The 19222-nt window shown below is 34.5% G+C and overlaps 4 protein-coding genes across 5 annotated transcripts; 1 reads left to right on the top strand and 3 right to left on the bottom strand.

Moving 5' to 3' along the window:
* Nucleotides 1–273: 273 nt before the first annotated feature.
* LOC112100053 lies at nt 274–1545 on the top strand. Its single transcript, XM_024187674.1, has 3 exons — nt 274–391; nt 490–650; nt 1360–1545. The coding sequence occupies exons 1-3, from the start codon at nt 279–281 to the stop codon at nt 1446–1448; spliced, it is 363 nt and encodes a 120-aa protein (XP_024043442.1). The 5' UTR covers nt 274–278; the 3' UTR covers nt 1449–1545.
* Nucleotides 1546–6439: 4894 nt separating this feature from the next.
* LOC18046769 (agamous-like MADS-box protein AGL61) lies at nt 6440–6889 on the bottom strand. Its single transcript, XM_006440924.2, has one exon. It carries the CDS (start codon nt 6887–6889, stop codon nt 6440–6442), a length of 450 nt encoding a protein of 149 aa, XP_006440987.2.
* A 3096-nt stretch (nt 6890–9985) lies between these two features.
* On the bottom strand, nt 9986–10609 carry LOC18046768. Its single transcript, XM_024189583.1, has 2 exons — nt 10229–10609; nt 9986–10137 (listed from the first exon to the last, which is right to left on the bottom strand). The coding sequence occupies exons 1-2, from the start codon at nt 10433–10435 to the stop codon at nt 10021–10023; spliced, it is 324 nt and encodes a 107-aa protein (XP_024045351.1). The 5' UTR covers nt 10436–10609; the 3' UTR covers nt 9986–10020.
* A 2364-nt stretch (nt 10610–12973) lies between these two features.
* LOC18046767 (VQ motif-containing protein 20) lies at nt 12974–13650 on the bottom strand. 2 transcript variants are annotated; one of them, XM_024189563.1, is made up of 2 exons: nt 13195–13650; nt 12974–13124 (listed from the first exon to the last, which is right to left on the bottom strand). In XM_024189563.1, exons 1-2 carry the CDS (start codon nt 13633–13635, stop codon nt 12987–12989), a joined length of 579 nt encoding a protein of 192 aa, XP_024045331.1. In that variant the 5' UTR covers nt 13636–13650; the 3' UTR covers nt 12974–12986. The 2 variants fall into 2 exon arrangements, with proteins under 2 accessions (XP_024045331.1, XP_024045332.1); XM_024189564.1 differs by having other exon boundaries at nt 12974–13103.
* Nucleotides 13651–19222: the final 5572 nt, after the last annotated feature.

Here is a 19222-nt window from a genome sequence, read left to right as displayed (position 1 = left end):
ATGACTCTAAAAACTGTAACGATAATCAGAAGCATTGTCAGCATGAGGCTATTCAACCTGCATCTAGGACAGATATCTGCTTATGACTATCGGTTAATTTTGCTGCCCATGTTAAAGTCATTTATCAAGGTTTGTGCTCGAATCTCTCAGTTTTCTTAATGCTTTTTTGCCTTTGATGTTTATACTACATCTTCACGTGGTGAAATTCTGTGCTCTGTAGTCACGACTAGAATGTCATATTGATGAGGAGGATGCGAAGATGTTAAATGAAAAGTTAAATGAAATTCAAAAAAGTTCAGAGGAGCCTGATAATAAAGGACAAACACAAGGAAAATCCAAAAACAAGAAGAACAAGAAAAGGAAAGGTCAAGGACAGGCTAAGGATTTTAAGGTTTGGTCTCTGAACTGTGATCTTCCCTTTTTTCCCCCTGCTGTCATGTAAGTCTAATTTGTTTGAAGCAAGCTGATTTTTTTTCTTTTTAACTGTAGGCAACCGGAGACATTGAGCAGCCTTCGGAAACTGGGGATACTGAGCAGCCTTTGGAAACTGGGGATACTGGGCAGCCTTCAGAAACTGGGGATACTGGGCAGCCTTCAGAAACTGGAGATACCGAGCAGGCTTCGGTTACTCAGGAGAAAGCAGTTCAAAAGTTAGTCCCTTATTTAGTATTGAAGTATTTTGACTTTCAGTAGAGTCTGATATGTTTTCACCTGTGCTCAGTGACAATCTAAGTTCCGAGATGGATGAAAGAGCTGATGATCAGCAACAATCGGTTGTGACCGAGAAGGCTGAGAAGAAGTACAATGAAACAGAAAAACTTTTAGAGGAGCCTGATAATAAAGGACAAACACAAAGAAAATCCAAAAACAAGAAGAAGAACAAGAACAAGAAAAGGAAAGATCAGGGAGAGGCTATGGATTTTAGGGTTTGGTTTCTGAACTGTGATCTTCTTGTTTTTGCTGCCGAGTAAGTTGTTCTGTTTATAAATTGTTTGAAGTAAGCTGAAATTTTTGTACTTTAGGCAACTGGAGACATTGGGCAGCGTTCGGCAGCTGGAGACATTGAGCAGCCTACGGCAACTGGAGACATTGAGCAGCCTTTGGAAACTGGAGATATTCAGCAGCCTACGGAAACTGGAGATATTGAGCAGCCTTCGGCAACTGAAGACATTGAGCAGCCTACGGCAACTGGAGATATTCAGCAGCCTACGGAAACTGGAGATATTAAGCAGCCTACGGAAACTGTATATATTCAGCGGCCCTCGCTTCCTCAGGAGAAAGCAGTTCAAAAGTTAGTCCCTAATTTGGTATTGAATTGTTTTCAATAAGTAGAGTCTGAGATGTTTCACCTGTGCTCAGTGACAATCCAAATTCTGAGAAGGATGAAAGATCTGATGATCTGCAACAATCGATTGCGGCTGACGAAAAATTGCTTGAAGAAAATATGAAGTATCAGCTTCAATTTGAGCATGAGGCTAGGCTCAATGTCAACATCCTTGGAACTGGACTTGGAAAAGAAGCTGCCAATAGCTTTCTATATATGATTATACAGGTTTTCATTCCATAACTAAATGTTTTCTGTCGTATACTGCTGGAATGATGGGTTATCATTCGACAACTAGATGAATTTCTGTCATCTGCTGCTGGAATGATGGTCGCTTCTTGTTTCTTTTTCTTGTTTTTCTGTTATGTGGTAATGCAGTCCCTATGGAACCTACGAGAATTTCAAGGGGAATGCAAGAAGAAATTAGATGCAGATCATAGGCACGTTGGAACTCCCTGCATTGTCTGTGCCTTTTTTGGCATATTTGCTGCCAAGAATCGCAGAGAAGCTGTTGATCCTACTGAATTAAGAATTGCTTTGAGCTACTGCCACTGGAACCAAAACAACTTGCAATTGGTTTGTAGCAAATCAGTCTTGAGTTTTAAAAAAATTTTCACCTCCATGAGAATGCAGAACTTGAAATGATATATAAGCCGTTGCTGTTCTTTATTGTCTTTCGGTTGGTTCCTTAATACTTACCCTCATTCAAATGCTTCCTTTCCAGGGACGAGTGAAGGATGCTTCTTTTTTCCTTATAGTTATCTTGAAAGCTCTTCACGTGGCATTTTATGCTGTTAATTCTGATGACGAACCAGAAGACATGTACGAGGGGAGTTTGGATTGCATAAACTCTAGTTGTTTGGTGCATAGAATATTTGGAATGGATCTTTTTGAAAGTATAGAATGCATCAACTGTCACATTAGATCGGGATATCGAAAGAATACTCACCTTGTTCTTTCTCTAAATGCAGACAAACTCAGAGTCCTTGCGGTAAGTTGAGTTGGAATTATCCATTGACAAGTCCCCACTTATTTTTTTGGAATACAGATGTTTTAGTCCTTGTTTTTGATGTTTTGGGCATTGTCCTTTTAACTCAGAATAAACATAGGGATATGTCTGATGAAGAGCTTTTAGAGCTGGTGGGGATAATTGGGCGAATGACTTGTGGCTGCGGACAACTAAACCTTATTAACCGTGCTCCTTGGTGTCCTCCACATGTCTTGACAGCCAGTATGCTAGATCTCAATTGTCATTAAAAAGCAGACAAATTGTCATATGATCAACAATTTAGTTATTCTTAAGTTACATATGGATTGAAATTGCAGTTATATATTGGCCGAGAGGTGACCAGAGTTCAGAAGATATATCAACAACCTTGAGTGCTCTATCTAATGAGGTGGATGTAAGCAAGTTATTTCAAGGATACGTGCCTGATTACACATATTTCATCGTTTCAATGGTAAATTTCATGTACTTGAACCTTCTCAAGTTATAAATTGAAACCGTGTGCCCATGTTGCAATTAAAAGTTTTTTGTCATTCATTTCCAGGTTTGCTGTTCTAGTGATCGACAACATTCTGTCTGCTTTCTTTATGATGATCAGCATGATAAACATTATGTTCAGCATAGTGAATCAAATGTGGAGGTACGTTCAGAGGGTGCTGAGATTCCCTTTTTTTTTTGTGATTTCTTTTATATATATATATATATTCCTTTTTTTTTTCCCCTTTCTGTAATCCAGATTTGTGTCATGTGCATATGTAGGTTACTGGCTCCTGGGATGATGTGATTTCTACCTGCAGCAGAAAACGCTTACTACCAGTACTTCTGTTCTTGGTTAACAGTGACAATCCAAATTCTGAGAAGGATGAAAGAGCTGATGATCTGCAACAATCGATTGCGGCCGACAAAAAATTGCTTGAAGAAAATGTGAACTATCAGCTTCAACTTGAGCATGAGGCTAGGTTCAATGTCAATTTGCTTGGAACTGGACTTGGAAAAGAAGCTGCTAATAGCATTCTATATACGATTATACAGGTTATCATTCCATAACCAAATGTTTTCTGTCACATACTACTGGAATGATGGGTTATCATTCCATAACCAGATGATTTTCTGTCATCTGCTACTGGAAAGATGGTCACTTCTTGTTTCACTTTCTGTCACTCCTGAATATTTTTTTTTCTTTTATGTGGTAATGCAGTCCCTATGGAACCTACGAGAATTTCAAGAGGAATGTAAAAAGTTATTAGATAAAGTTGAAGAGCACGATGAAGATCCCTGCATTGTCTGTGCCTTTTTTGGCATAATTGCTGCCAAGAATCGCGGAGAAGCTGTTGATCCCACTGAATTAAGAATTGCTCTGAGCACTTGCTACGGTACTCGAAAAAACTTCCAGGAGGTTTGTAGCAAATCAGTCTCCAGTTTTGAAAAATTTTCACCTCCACAAAACTGCAGAACTTGAAATGATATATAAGCCATTGCTGTTCTTTGTTGTCTTTATGTTGGTTCCTTCCTTTGTATCTATATACTATCCCTCATTCAAATGCCTACTTTCCAGGGACCAGTGAAGCATGCTTCTCTATTCCTTCTTGTTATCTTCCAAGCTCTCCACCAGTCATTTAATGACGTTAATTCTGATGACAAACCAGAAGACGTGTACATGGGCCGTTTGGCTTGTACAAGCTCCCATTGTTTGGTGCATAGAATATTTGGAATGGATGTTTTGGAAAGTATAGAATGCACCAACTGTCATATTAGATCGGGATATGAGAAGTCTACTCTCCTTTATCTCACTATATCCGCATACGATCTCAGAAGGTGGAAGGTAGGTTGAGTTGGTATACTTCATTGACAAAGTCTCCATTTATTTTTTGGAACACAAATGTTTTTAGTCTCTGTTTCTGATGATTTGAGCATTGTCTTTTTAACCCAGAATGACCACAGGGATATGTCTGGTAAACAGCTTTTAGAGTTGACGGGGATGGGCGGGAAAATGACTTGTGGCTGCGGACAACTAAACCGTATCTCGTGTGCTCCACGGCGTCTTCCACAGGTCTTCATATCACTTATAGATTGGCAGGGAGTTGACGAGAGTTCAGAAAATATATCAACGACATTGAGTGCTCTCTCTAATGAGTTGGATCTAAGCAAGATATTTCAAGGATACCTGCCTGATTACACATATTTCGTCGCTTCAATGGTAAATTTCATGTGCTTGAACCTCCTCAAGTTATAAATTGAAGCTGCGTGCTCATGTTGCAATTAAAAGTTTTATCTTTCATTTTTCCAGGTTTGCCTCTCTTATGATCGACGATATTCTGTCTGCTTTCTGTATGATGATCAGCATAATGAACATTATTATGTTCAGCATAGTGACTCAAATGTGGAGGTATATTCAGAGGGTGCTGAAATTTCTTTTGTTTCTTTTTTTGATTTCTTGTATAATTTTCCTTTCTGTAATCCAGATTTGTGTCATGTGCATATGTAGGTTACTGGTTCCTGGGCTGATGTGATTTCAACCTGCAGTAGAAAACGCTTTCTACCAATACTTATGTTCTTTGTTAACAAGGGCAGTAAATATATTGGCAACTGAATGATAATTAATCACAGCGACTCACATGACATGATGATAAGTTTCCAGAGGCTGATTGTTTGAGGGCAGGATCATGATGGGAGACGGCTAGCTGTAGGGAGGTGCCTGGCCATTTTTTGTGTCTTCTTTTTTATGATAGTAAATGCATTACGATGAAATGAAATAAGCTAGACACAGAACGCAATTATTAGAATATTTCCATTTACCGAATTTTTGTGGAATTTTTTTTTTTCATTTTGCCTCTATTATATGCATATATAAGAGGATTCATTGCTGCACTGAATTGATGAAGCGAAAACCAACGCAAGTTATTCATTCAATTAGGATAATTTTTTCTTAATGTAAAGTCAACTACGGATTGGAAATACTTCTACATGCAGTAATAATTTCTAGGCCACAATTAGTGAAGCAAAGCACCAAATTCTTTTTCTTTTAGACAATTTATCAAACAATTGTCCGGCATAGATCTATAAACTCATCCATTCACAACATAAAGTAACAAAATCTCAATCAAAGCCTCACAATAACTTAATCAAACAAAATACTAATTTAATTTAAAGGCAACAAGAAGACTCCATTCTATTTTCTTAACTGAAGATATATTAGAAACTAAGTAAATCACAAAAACAACACATGATCCTTCTTCTTTAAAAGAATAATAATCAAACCAAGCACAAAAAAAGCATGCATGATCTAACATATTAGCTTGTTATTTGTTTAATAACAAATAACAAGCTAGTATGAGCCAGTTAGCCAGACACATGAGTCACATTTTGTAAGTCACATGAGCCTGTTAGCCAGAAACATGCATTATCCTTTTCAGTTCATTTGCCATTACCCTTTAGTTAGCCAGACACATGCATTATCCTTTTCAGTTCATTTGCCACTGAGATGGACCACTCCTCTTTTGCAAGGCCATTCATTGCCAACTTCATTCTACCAACCACTTGTACCCTAAGGCAGAGACCGTTTTCTTGGTTAGATTAATAGATTTGAGTTGCATTTTGTTTCCATCAACTTCTTTTAACCTTTTCTTTGATGCCTTAGTAACAGCTACCTTTTTTTTTTTTTTGGGGGTTTATATTTAATCATTCCAAGCCTCATCTTCAAAATTAAGGCTCTGGTCTAATAGTAATTTCCACATAATCGGTCAAATCTCAAACATTGGGTTTATAATATTAGAAACTTCTAATTTAAAAAATAATTCTAATAATAAATAGCTTGTTATTTGTTTCTTTCACTTGCGAGTTTTGGCTACGGAGATGCCCAAGGTCGATAGTAAGCAAAAGACACTACTGCTGCCAGAATTGTGATTTGTGAGCCAGTGCTTGTGAAAGGGTTTGGTACTTTTGCAATTTGTAAGCCAATAAAAAAAAAAAAAAATCATTTTGTAAACCCTAAAAATCTCCTAATGTAAACTATATATACCCAACGGAAAAAAAAAAAATCGAATCTTGATCAACTATCAGTTGATCGAAGCAAAACCCTAATTTAATTAATGTCCAGCATCAAAATTGAATCAACAATTGAGCAAAGAAGTGACGAATTCGTCTTCTTCAATATGCTTAAGTCTCTGCAAAACCTTCACTCTCACTTCCTCCAACTCCGCCTTCACCGCCGACAAATCCTCCGCACTCCGACACCGTTTGATCTTGTCTTCCAGAACCATCAAGAATCCGCGGCACACATCGGCTTCATTGTGATGGACACCCACTTGGCCACTGCTGCTTGCGCCGCCGTTAACGCTCAAGAATTTGTCAATAACGGCGTCAAATGACGGTGACCCATGAACGTACGGGTTGCCGGCCGGTGAGAAAACAAGAACGGCGATCTGAGAGCCGGTGATGTTAGCGTATTCTTGGGCTTTTTTGAAAAGGCTTTGCCGTCGTTTTGAAAAAGTAACCATTCTCGCTTTTTGCTTCTCTATTTTCTTGATTTCGATTTTCGGTTTTCCCTTTCCCGGCGCCATTTTCATCGAACATAAACAAGAGAGTTGCGTACGCAAAACAAGAGAGAGCTGTGTATATAAAGGAAGCTGAGAGTGGGTGGTCGTTTTAGCGCGTCCCCGTTATATATAGGGAGAGAGCGAGCGAGAGAGTTGAACGTTAGGATGTAGAGGTTGGTAATTAACTCTAAACTCCCTGTTGTATACTGAAATTCTAAAATATTAAATGTTTTAAAATTTTCACATATAAATTCAGATGGTTTCAAATTTATAAATAATTTAAATAATTAATAAATAGGTAGGCTGTCTCAAGTTAAAAATTTTGACATAAAACTAAATACTAATATCTAACTCTTTATTTTTTTAATTTAAGGAGTGAGATAATTAATGACTTCACATTAAAATTCAATTAATAAATTAGCTTCAAATAAAACTAGCATGATATTATTAAAATAAAATATTAAATAAATAATTATAAAAACTGTGTATTTCTTTTTTTTTCCTTACATTTTGGTCGCCATTTTAAATTATATGCAGACTGAACTTCAAATAAAAAAATAAGTACAATATAATTGAATTTCAAAGTTATTAGTTATAAGCTTCCAACATTCTAGGATTCTATCAAGTTAACAGCCCGTGAGGTAGGTTGATACAAAGTAATTAACAACTATTAAGATTCAAATTCTAAAGCACATATATAATTGATTGTAATCACTGTTTTTACCATCATAATGTGCTTTGGAGTTGAAAAAGAAATTTGACCTTTGCAATGAACTGATAAAGAATCAAGTTAGAAAATCATTGCCGATAAAAAGCTATTATACACCTTTTTATCGACAACGATTTTCATTGGAATCTATATGTCGTATATATAATACATATATGTCATGTATTCATTCCATATAATTAGTAATTATATTTAATTAAATTATACATAATATACATGCATTGATTAGATATAATACCTTTAATGTACTTTAGAATTTATCCTCTAATTTCTATAAATTCTAAACAGCCATCATATATATACGCTTTACATATCTCTGTGGCCATTCAAACTCCACACGTGTCCCTTTGCCAGGTCAACTTGACAAGAAAAATGTTAAATAGACATTTTATATAATTTTTTATCTTGTATTTCAATTAAATAAAAGGACACCAGTTTTACGAAGAGAGAGAGGGGGGGGGGGGGAGCCGGGGAGGGAAGGGAATACAGTTTCCAAGTAGAAATCTGTGCCATGAAAAGTTTTTTATATCTTTTTACCAGCGGTTATTTTTATTGAAATCTATAGCACTTCAAATTTTTGTAATAAAAATTTGTAACTACAAAAAAAAATAATAATTTTATCATTTATGTAGATCCATCTATTTACATATTTTTATACTCTATCTATTTTTTATTTGAGAGATTTTAGAGGACTTCAAAGGTATTACACTTAATTAATACATATATATTATATGTGTTTTTTTAAATCACCATATAATTAATAATTATATTTAATTAAACTACACATAGCACATATGTATTAATTAGATATAATACGTATTTCAAATTTTCTCCTCGAAATTCTACAAATTCTGAGAAACCAACATTTATATACTCTTTACATATCTTTTTGGCCATTCAAACTCTACAAATTTCCCTTTGTTGGGTCAACTTGACAAGAAAAATGTTATAAGAGACATTTTTTACAATTTTTATCTTGTCTTTCAAGTGAGCAGCCCGATATCGATTAGAGACAGAGAGAGGGGAATGACAATTTATCCTTTACATACATCCATCTATTTGGGTACTTTTATATTCCATTTGTCTCCAATTGAAGTGATTTTAGAGCACATCAAACATATTTAATAAAACTATACATCGCATATATGTATTAATTAAATATAATATCTCTAATGTACTTTAAAATTTCTCATCTAATTTATAGAAATTCGAAGCAACCAACATATATATACTCTTTACATACCCCTTTGGCGATTCAAACTTTGCATATGTCCCTTTGCCATGTCAACTTGACAATAAAAAAGTTAAAGAGGCATTTTTTAAAAATTTTTTATCGTGACTTTCAATTGAATAAATCGACAGTAGTTTTGAAGAAGAGGGGAAAAAAAAAAGGAGAGAGCAAAAGAATGGGAAGCTTACAAGTAGGACTCCGAATCATGAAAAGTTATAACTTTTAATGAGCGATGATTTTCCTCAAAAACTATAGCACTTCAAATCTTGGTAATAAAATTTGTAACTATAAAATAATAATTTTGTTCTTTACGTACGTCCAACTATTTACTCATTTTTATACTCCATCAATTTTTTATTTGAGAAATTTTAAAACACATTATAAGTATTACACCTAATTAATGCATATATATCATATGTGCATTTATTTTAAAAAATTATTATATAATTAATAATTTTATTTAATTAAACTGCACATAATATATATGCATTAATAAATTATAAACTTATGATGTAAATGTAATCTAAAACTTCTCCTCTCATTTTTGACAGATTCTAGACAGCCAACATGTATTTACTCTCCCTTTGGCCATTCAAAATCCACACGTCCCTTTGCCGGTTCAAGTTGACAGGAAAAATGTTAAAGAACATTTTTTATAAAAGTTTATTCTGTCTTTCAAGTGAGTAATCGTTGACAATATCTTTTTTTTTTTTTTGAGTAATGAACATTATTAGTCTTCACATATATTTCACATACTACCCAAAAAAAAAATCATGAAGAAAAAAAAGAGATCAGAAACATTTTGAACTAGAACCCAAAAAAAAAAAACAAAGAGTCCCCATCTTATGCATATATGATTTCAAAAAAATTACAATGATATATTTTGAATAAGAAAGCTACGTAAATAAACAAAATTTTGTCTTTCTTCCGTGACTACCATCAAGTGAAATAATAAAAGGCTCAATAAACAAACATTGTTCTGTAAAACTTTATTCCTGAAGGGGAAAAAAATGCTATCTAATAACTTAATTAATTTAATTGAACCCTTATTATAATCAAAAACAAATCAAAAGAGTTCACCTAATGAATGAATGAATGAATTTAATAGTTAATATATTATAATATAAATAATATTATAATAATATGTATGCCTCCAAAATTTTTAAAAAGAAAAACTCTAAAATTCACGAAAATCATTCATGCCTTCAGCTGCTGCCGGATGTGTTGACAAAATTGCCCCTCTGATATTCGACGAGAAAAGCAACGAATCAGCTGCGTAATTATAAAACTGCTGATGATTCGAGCACAAAAAATCTGCAGAATTCGGCGTAAACACTGGAATATTACTCGTAAAAAATGGATTCGGCGGCTCAAATATCGGCGGCGGAACAAAACAAGAATTCACCTGACCGTCGTCGATGTTTCCTCCGCTGCAGTTCTCATCCGTCGTTATCACCGACGTCGACTCGTCGTCCTTTCCGGCGATCTTACAGCTCTTAATATTGTTGTTGTTACTATCATTATTCTCCTCCTCCGACGATCCATTGCATTTCTCCGTCGAGTTATCGTCGCTCGATCGCGACAATCCGGTGAGTTTCTGCACCAGTACCATGAAGTCTAGCGGGTGCGTGTGTATGATCTTCGGCGAATGCGTGTAGATGATCACTGGATGCCGGTGCGACGGCGGCAATGACGTTGATGTCGACGCCGACGCCAACAATTTCTTGATGAAATGTGAGTCTTTATTGATCTTCAATGGCGGAGAATTATTATTGTTATTATTATTATTTTGATTATTATTGTTATCGTTATTGCATTGTTGTGCTGCTGCTGATGTTGGCCTCATTTTTTAATTTTTTAAAAAATGGAGACACGAGAAGGGAAATTGAATGTTGTTTTGGTTTTGTTTTTATAGGCATCAGTAATAAAAATAAAAATAAAAAATTTTTAAAAAAATTAAAAGAAAGGATAATGAAAATAATCTAATGCAAAAAGAACTAAAAATAGAATTTAACTGCATGGGCGAGCGAAACAACGCCACGTCACGATTTGGCAGAGGAAACAGGCACGTGAGCAAAAAGGAAAAGAGAGTCCCAAGTAGGGTGGGCCGTTGTAATGAGGATGCTGGCGTGTTGAAATATGAGTGGTTGTAGGGAGATTAGTTGGGAAGGCGAGTCCCCTAGGTGTTGGTTTTAGCTGGTTTTAAGGTTGGGCGTTGATGGCGCGTTTGGTGGGGAAGCATGGTTTGGGTTTCTTATTTTATATCTTTCTGTTTTTTCTTAAAAGCAGGTATTTCTTCAAAAAGAAAATAAATAAATAAAAAGCAGGTATTAACACGAGCGTGGGTGCCACTCACGTGATGTGGCGCGTCGGTATAATCGACACACGTATAGTATATAGTATAGACCCGTATATTCTCGGCATCAATTTATTATTATCAGTTTAGCGTTCTACTTCACTTCTTGTGTCATGCACATATGCAAAATTTGTTTTCAAAAATTATAACAGAAAAAACTTAGAAGCTTAAGTTTCTATTTGGAAAATTTATAAAAATAACCATAAAAGTTTTACTATTTTCACAATTAACCAACATTTATATACTCTTTACATATCTTTTTGGCCATTCAAACTCTACAAATTTCCCTTTGCTGGGTAAACTTGACAAGAAAAATGTTATAAGAGACATTTTTTACAATTTTTATCTTGTCTTTCAAGTGAGCAGCCCGATATCAATTAGAGGCAGAGAGAGGGGAATGACAATTTATCCTTTACATACATCCATCTATTTGGGTACTTTTATATTCCATTTGTCTCCATTTGAAGTGATTTTAGAACACATCAAACATATTTAATAAAAATATGCATAGCATATATGTATTAATTAAATATAATATCATTAATGTACTCTAAAATTTCTCATCTAATCTATACAAATTCGAGGCAACCAACATATATATACTCTTTACATATCGCTTTGGAGATTCAAACTTTGCATATGTCCCTTTGCCATGTCAACTTGACAATAAAAATATTAAAGAGGCATTTTTTTAAAATTTTTTATCATGACTTTCAATTGAATAAATCGACAGTAGTTTTGAAGAAGAGGGGAAAAAAAAAGGAGAGAGCAAAAGCATGGGAAGCTTCCAAGTAGGACTCCGAATCATGAAAAGTTATAACTTTTAATGAGCGATGATTTTCCTTAGAAACTATAGCACTTCAAATCTTGGTAATAAAATTTGTAACTATAAAATAACAATTTTGTTCTTTACGTACGTCCAACTATTTACGCATTTTTATACTCCATCAGTTTTTTATTTGAGAAATTTTAAAACACATTATAAGTATTACACCTAATTAATGCATATATATCATAGGTGCATTTATTTTAAAAAATTATTATATAATTAATAATTTTATTTAATTAAACTGCACATAATATATATGCATTAATAAATTATAAACTTATGATGTAAATGTAATCTAAAACTTCTCCTCTCATTTTTGACAGATTCTAGACAGCCAACATGTATTTACTCTCCCTTTGGCCATTCAAAATCCACACGTCCCTTTGCCGGTTCAAGTTGACAGGAAAAATGTTAAAGAACATTTTTTATAAAAGTTTATTCTGTCTTTCAAGTGAGTAATCGTTGACAATATCCTTCTTTTTTTTTTGAGTAATGAACATTATTAGTCTTCACATATATTTCACATACTACCCAAAAAAAAAATCATGAAGAAAAAAAAGAGATCAGAAACATTTTGAACTAGAACCCAAAAAAAAAAAACAAAGAGTCCCCATCTTATGCATATATGATTTCAAAAAAATTACAATGATATATTTTGAATAAGAAAGCTACGTAAATAAACAAAATTTTGTTTTTCTTCCGTGACTACCATCAAGTGAAATAATAAAAGGCTCAACAAACAAACATTGTTCTGTAAAACTTTATTCCTGAAGGGGAAAAAAAATGCTATCTAATAACTTAATTAATTTAATTGAACCCTGATTATCATCAAAAACAAATCAAAAGAGTTCACCTAAAGAAAGAATGAATGAATGAATGAATTTAATAGTTAATATATTATAATATAAATAATATTATAATAATATGTATGCCTCCAAAATTTTTAAAAAGAAAAACTCTAAAATTCACGAAAATCATTCATGCCTTCAGCTGCTGCCGGATGTGTTGACGAAATTGCCCCTCTGATATTCGACGAGAAAAGCAACGAATCAGCTGCGTAATTATAAAACTGCTGATGATTCGAGCACAAAAAATCTGCAGAATTCGGCGTAAACACTGGAATATTACTCGTAAAAAATGGATTCGGCGGCTCAAATATCGGCGGCGGAACAAAACAAGAATTCACCTGACCGTCGTCGATGTTTCCTCCGCTGCAGTTCTCATCCGTCGTTATCACCGACGTCGACTCGTCGTCCATTCCGGCGATCTTACAGCTCTTAATATTGTTGTTGTTGCTATCATTATTCTCCTCCTCCGACGATCCATTGCATTTCTCCGTTGAGTTATCGTCGCTCGATCGCGACAATCCGGTGAGTTTCTGCACCAGTACCATGAAGTCTCGCGGGTGCGTGTGTATGATCTTCGGCGAATGCGTGTAGATGATCACTGGATGCCGGTGCGACGGCGGCAATGACACCGACGCCGACGCCGACGCCGACGATTTCTTGATGAAATGTGAGTCTTTATTGATCTTCAATGGCGGAGAATTATTATTGTTATTATTATTATTTTGATTATTATTGTTATCGTTATTGCATTGTTGTGTTGCTGCTGATGTTGGCCTCATTTTTTAATTTTTTAAAAAATGGAGACACAAGAAGGGAAATTGAATGTTGTTTTGGTTTTGTTTTTATAGGCACCGGTAATAAAAATAAAAATAAAAAAATTTTAAAAAATTAAAAGAAAGGATAATGAAAATAATCTAATGCAAAAAGAACTAAAAATAGAATTTAACTGCATGGGCGAGCGAAACAACGCCACGTCACGATTTGGCAGAGGAAACAGGCACGTGAGCAAAAAGGAAAAGAGAGTCCCAAGTAGGGTGGGCCGTTGTAATGAGGATGCTGACGTGTTGAAATATGAGTGGTTGTAGGGAGATTAGTTGGGAAGGCGAGTCCCCTAAGTGTTGGTTTTAGCTGGTTTTAAGGTTGGGCGTTGATGGCGCGTTTGGTGGGGAAGCATGGTTTGGGTTTCTTATTTTATATCTTTCTGTTTTTTCTTAAAAGCAGGTATTTCTTCAAAAAGAAAATAAATAAATAAAAAGCAGGTATTAACACGAGCGTGGGTGCCACTCACGTGATGTGGCGCGTCGGTATAATCGACACACGTATAGTATATAGTATAGACCCGTATATTCTCGGCATCAATTTATTATTATCAGTTTAGCGTTCTACTTCACTTCTTGTGTCATGCACATATGCAAAATTTGTTTTCAAAAATTATAACAGAAAAAACTTAGAAGCTTAAGTTTCTATTTGGAAAATTTATAAAAATAACCATAAAAGTTTTACTATTTTCACAATTAACCAACATTTATATACTCTTTACATATCTTTTTGGCCATTCAAACTCTACAAATTTCCCTTTGCTGGGTCAACTTGACAAGAAAAATGTTATAAGAGACATTTTTTCCAATTTTTATCTTGTCTTTCAAGTGAGCAGCCCGATATCAATTAGAGGCAGAGAGAGGGGAATGACAATTTATCCTTTACATACATCCATCTATTTGGGTACTTTTATATTCCATTTGTCTCCATTTGAAGTGATTTTAGAACACATCAAACATATTTAATAAAAATATGCATAGCATATATGTATTAATTAAATATAATATCTTTAATGTACTCTAAAATTTCTCATCTAATCTATACAAATTCGAAGCAACCAACATATATATACTCTTTACAACCGAGTTATGATATGGGTTTTTCAACCGAGTCGTCTTAAATTTCTTGTCTTTCTCGAACAGTGCATCGTCAAGACTCTCGTATATCATTTCCCACGACAAAAGACTCCATTGACGGTTTCGGAAGTACTCTATATCATCAACTTCGTTAAGCCAATCAAAATTAATTTGACAGTGATTTTTTCTTGCATTTAGTACTCTGTCCGCAAAATAAAAGAACGCAATCTTTAATGCGTCTATATCGTCCATTTCCTCGAATTTCAACTTCTTAAATAATGTATCGAATTCCTTAAGATTAATCTTGCGATACACACCACCAAAATACGTATTCCGTAGCCTATGCACCATTTTGTTATTTCTTAGTTCGGTATCAACACCATATGAAAGTCCAGTAACCAAGCACCATTCTATAATTGACAAGCGAATCAAATGCTCACCAATTTGAAACCATAACTGATCCTCGAGGCTATCTTCTTTATGGGCCACTTGCCTCAGTAAAAGATTGTGCAAAATTACCCCACTAAATGGAAAGCTTCGACACTCCAAGAAATGTCCAAATATATCCTTCTTGAATAGATTCAACTGCCACTTTGTTAATTTTTCCTCGATGGCTTTTACGACCAAAGATAAATTACACATGCTCGAAATTCGACCCGGAAAGTGATCGGCATAACGAAAATACATCATGCCTACTTCGATATCCGATGATTCGGATTTCGCCATGTATCTGTAATATTTATAACATTATTACATTGTATTTACAACAAAAATAAAATAAATTGACTTGACGGAAAAAAAATATTAAACCCACTGTAATTTGGTGTGACAGGTCGTGATGTCGCACCAAAAATTGGTGCGACAGCACGGGCGCGAGCTAGCGCCCGTCGCTTGGGCGAGCGGCGCGTGCGCTCTAGCGCCCTTCGCTGGGCAGCGGTTCTACACTCCCAAAACAACAACCACCACCACAAACACCACCACCATTATTCTCAAACTACAGCCACTATTATTCTAAAATTTCATTTTAAATTAATGAAATATAAATAAAATGACTAACTTAGGTTTTGTTGAAGGCTGTAGATGGTTAATCGGATGCCGATGAGGGATGGAGCCGCCGCCGACGAGGGCTGATGTCGCCGCTGACTATGAGAGTTTCTTCAGTTTGGGAGAGATGAGTGAAAGAGAGATTGTTAGGGGAGAGATGAGAGAGGGGTATTTTGGTCTCAAAGGTTTTTTTATGGCTAATGTTGATAGAAATTTGTTTGGGGGGTTAAGATGAAAAAAGCAAAAACTTTTATGGTTATTGTTGAGTGTTAGAAAATGTATATTTATAAAGGAGAAAATCGTCATTTTACACTTCAAGTTTTACTAACACCCTTACTTTTATGTATTTAACCTTCTTTTGATTTAATTCCGTGTGTTTTATTTTAATTAAGTATTTTATGTATTTTAGGGGCATCATAGTCATTTCACAATAAACGAGAGATCAGACGGCAAAACGAACATCACTTTTGAACTCAAGATGGTCAAAAACCTTAGGAGAAGCATAAAAGGAAAAATGGCACTGTTCACATGTACGGTACTGTCCACGTTACTGTTCACGAGAAACCATGCAATAAAAAACTATTTCGTTCCTTCCAATGCCAAAAACCTTTTTATTTGTGCTCACATAGCTAATGAGCTACTTGATTTGTTACAAGCTTATCGACCGGAGCCAGACCCCTGGACCTTTGTGTTAGAGCGTCCAAATAATGATGGTAACAGTAGCCGCAGTAAGAAGTACAAATTAGATTTAACTCTCCGCCTGTAAATATTTTCTTCTGTGTTGCACCACCCAGGTGATGTCTTCTAAACTCTACTTTTTTCCTTTAAAACATTGAGGACAATGTTTCGTTCTGATTAGGGGGAGGGAATAGTCGATAATTGTGGAATCTTGGTTAAGTTTTTACTAATTTTTTGTTGTAGAAACTAACTGTTGCTAACTTTTTGTGTTGAAGATGGCTGAATATGGAGTGTAGTGACTCTAGAAACGCATCTTCATCGTTTGAAAAAAAACAAAAAAAAATTCAAAAAAAAATTCAGACATTTTCTTTTTCTTTATTAAGTTTTGATGTTCATTTTTCTTCTTCTTTTTAATTTCTCCTTTATAAATATACATTTTCAAATATTTGAGTCGAAGATGGCTGAATATGGAGTGTAGTGCCTCTAGAAACGTATCTTCTTAGTTAAAAATAAAAAAAAAATCTTTTTCTAATTAATTTTTCTGCATCATTTTCACATTTCTGCATGCATATTTTCCTTTCATGTTTAGAATAGGTTGAGGGGTAGAATGTTGTTTAAAAAAAAAAATGTGTGATTTGTTTTAACATTGGATGACATGATTAATTTTAAATTTTAGTATTTGTATTATCTTTAGTCTTAAGTGATGTTACACTATGTTTGCTACTCTACGTGTTGATGTCGGAGACAAATATGAATTGCTTGAAGGAATGAACATGTCATAATAAGTATCAAGTGAGTTTTTTAGCCTATCATTTTCTTGGAGAGTAACCCTTTTGCCCATTCTTTATACAGCTTAGCAGTTATTGCTGTATACACAATCTCTAAATTTCTTTTGAGTTAACCTTTAAAAAAAATTGTAAAATAAAAAAAGAAAAAAAATGTGTGTTGCTACATATGGAGGCCCATCTAACTAGTAGATATGGAAGATTATTTAGAGCCCTAAAAGATGATGGAAAGGCCATCTTTAATCCGTTTGAGTCTTTCTACCCATCCCTTTTATCAAATATTCATAGTTAACCATTTTGAGCCTTTAAAAAAATTAATTAAAAAAAAAACTTTTCTTTGTCAAACTTATCATCTTGACCCACTCCGATTTGGAGTATTACCCAATATCTTACAAGTTCCATCACCTATTTATATTTGAGAAAAATGTAAATAATTATTTTGTATAGTGAAGTTATGCCCAACAAAACAAAAAAAAATTGTGGTTTCAAAAAAAAAAAAAAGAAAAAAATAACAATAATAGGTGAAATCCACCTTGCAACTTCAAAAAAAAAAAATTCTTCTGCATTTTTCTCAAACATACACTTTGTTTTCTTTATTTCCCTTCTTTGTTAGCCATGTCCCTAACCTACGTTACGTCCTAATAAAAGTCCTTCTTGATTTTAGGAAACTATAGTCTGAAGTAGAAGCTAGTTATATGGGTTAAAAAGATATAGTGATGCATGAAAGAAAAATAAATAAATAAATAAATTGGGTTGACTAGCATTTTTATTTGACTTGAGATCGTATTACTTCTAAGCTGAGGGCATATTTCTTTCATCTTGGTGAGAGCATGTAATATCACTTCTTGATTATTTTCTCTCAATTACCATTCATTGGAGTGACTATTTTTATTGGGTTTAATTTCTTTGTGAGAGTGTTACTACTTCCAGTGAGATTTTGGAGTTTGACATGTCATTCTTGAAGGTAGCTATGACAAAGTCTACTGGGCTGATTCATGTGGATGGTTGATGTGGGTGTGATATTTCTTTAGACTTGAGATAATGCTTATACTTTTATTTTATTGTTATCATTAGTCTGATTGAATAAACAAGAGTGTTTAAAAAAAAAAATCATTTTGGATGTGAATTTTGTTTTCACTTTATTTGCTAGGGACTAGCAATAAGCTGGTTGGGGGGTGTGTTGAGTGTTAGAAAATGTATATTTATAAAGGAGAAAATCGTCATTTTACACTTCAAGTTTTACTAACACCCTTACTTTTATGTATTTAACCTTTTTTTGATTTAATTCCGTGTGTTTTATTTTAATTAAGTATTTTATGTATTTTAGGGGCATCATAGTCATTTCACAATAAACGAGAGATCAGACGGCAAAATTGACATTACTTTTGAACTTAGGACGGTCAAAAACCTTAGAAGAAGCATAAAAGGAAAAATGGCATTGTTCACATGTACGGTACTATTCACATGTACAGTATTGTCCACGTTATTGTTCACGACACTGTTCATATAGACGGATCGATGATGTGGCATTGACCGATGATGTGGCATTGACTGATTAGGTGTCACGATCTTGTTGGACTAAAATTTTTATGCACTGTTGACTGATGACATGGCAGCATATCAGTGGACCAAAAATCTCGCATACGGTACATGCATTACACAGGATTATTTTCAACCAAACCGCGTCACTGTTCAACCTGGGTCAAACTGTGTTACTGTTCATCCGTGTGGTCAAACCGCGTACTGTTGACTGATCACGTGGTGCAATTCTGAGCGTCCAAACTATTTTTAATCTGATGGCCATGATTTACTCCATGTATCTATAAAAAGGAGACCTCCCCCCCCCCCCTAATTTGATATCTCTGAATTCATTTTTGAGATCCATTTTCTGTAATTCCTTCTCCATCTTATATTTTCTACATATTTTAATAAATTCTCATTTTGCCCCTAGTTCAATTATGAGT

Source organism: Citrus clementina, unplaced genomic scaffold (assembly GCF_000493195.1).
Source record: "Citrus clementina cultivar Clemenules unplaced genomic scaffold, Citrus_clementina_v1.0 scaffold_3, whole genome shotgun sequence".
Lineage (NCBI taxonomy): Eukaryota > Viridiplantae > Streptophyta > Magnoliopsida > Sapindales > Rutaceae > Citrus > Citrus x clementina.
The sequence above is the reverse complement of the archived record's forward strand: the minus strand, read 5'-3'. Positions and strand labels throughout refer to the sequence as shown.

Bases quoted from the DNA above. Each gene is read 5' to 3' on its own strand.
- LOC112100053 (XM_024187674.1), top strand. From the start codon at position 279: ATGAAATTCAAAAAAGTTCAGAGGAGCCTGATAATAAAGGACAAACAC. The intron at 392-489 runs GTTTGGTCTCTG...TTTTAACTGTAG, and splicing joins GACAGGCTAAGGATTTTAAG to GCAACCGGAGACATTGAGCA. The intron at 651-1,359 runs GTTAGTCCCTTA...ACCTGTGCTCAG, and splicing joins CAGGAGAAAGCAGTTCAAAA to TGACAATCCAAATTCTGAGA.
- LOC18046769 (XM_006440924.2), bottom strand. From the start codon at position 6,889: ATGGCGCCGGGAAAGGGAAAACCGAAAATCGAAATCAAGAAAATAGAG.
- LOC18046768 (XM_024189583.1), bottom strand. From the start codon at position 10,435: ATGGTACTGGTGCAGAAACTCACCGGATTGTCGCGATCGAGCGACGAT. The intron at 10,138-10,228 runs GTGAATTCTTGT...CGAATTCTGCAG, and splicing joins GAAACATCGACGACGGTCAG to ATTTTTTGTGCTCGAATCAT.
- LOC18046767 (XM_024189563.1), bottom strand. From the start codon at position 13,635: ATGAGGCCAACATCAGCAGCAACACAACAATGCAATAACGATAACAAT. The intron at 13,125-13,194 runs GTGAATTCTTGT...GTAATATTCCAG, and splicing joins GAAACATCGACGACGGTCAG to TGTTTACGCCGAATTCTGCA.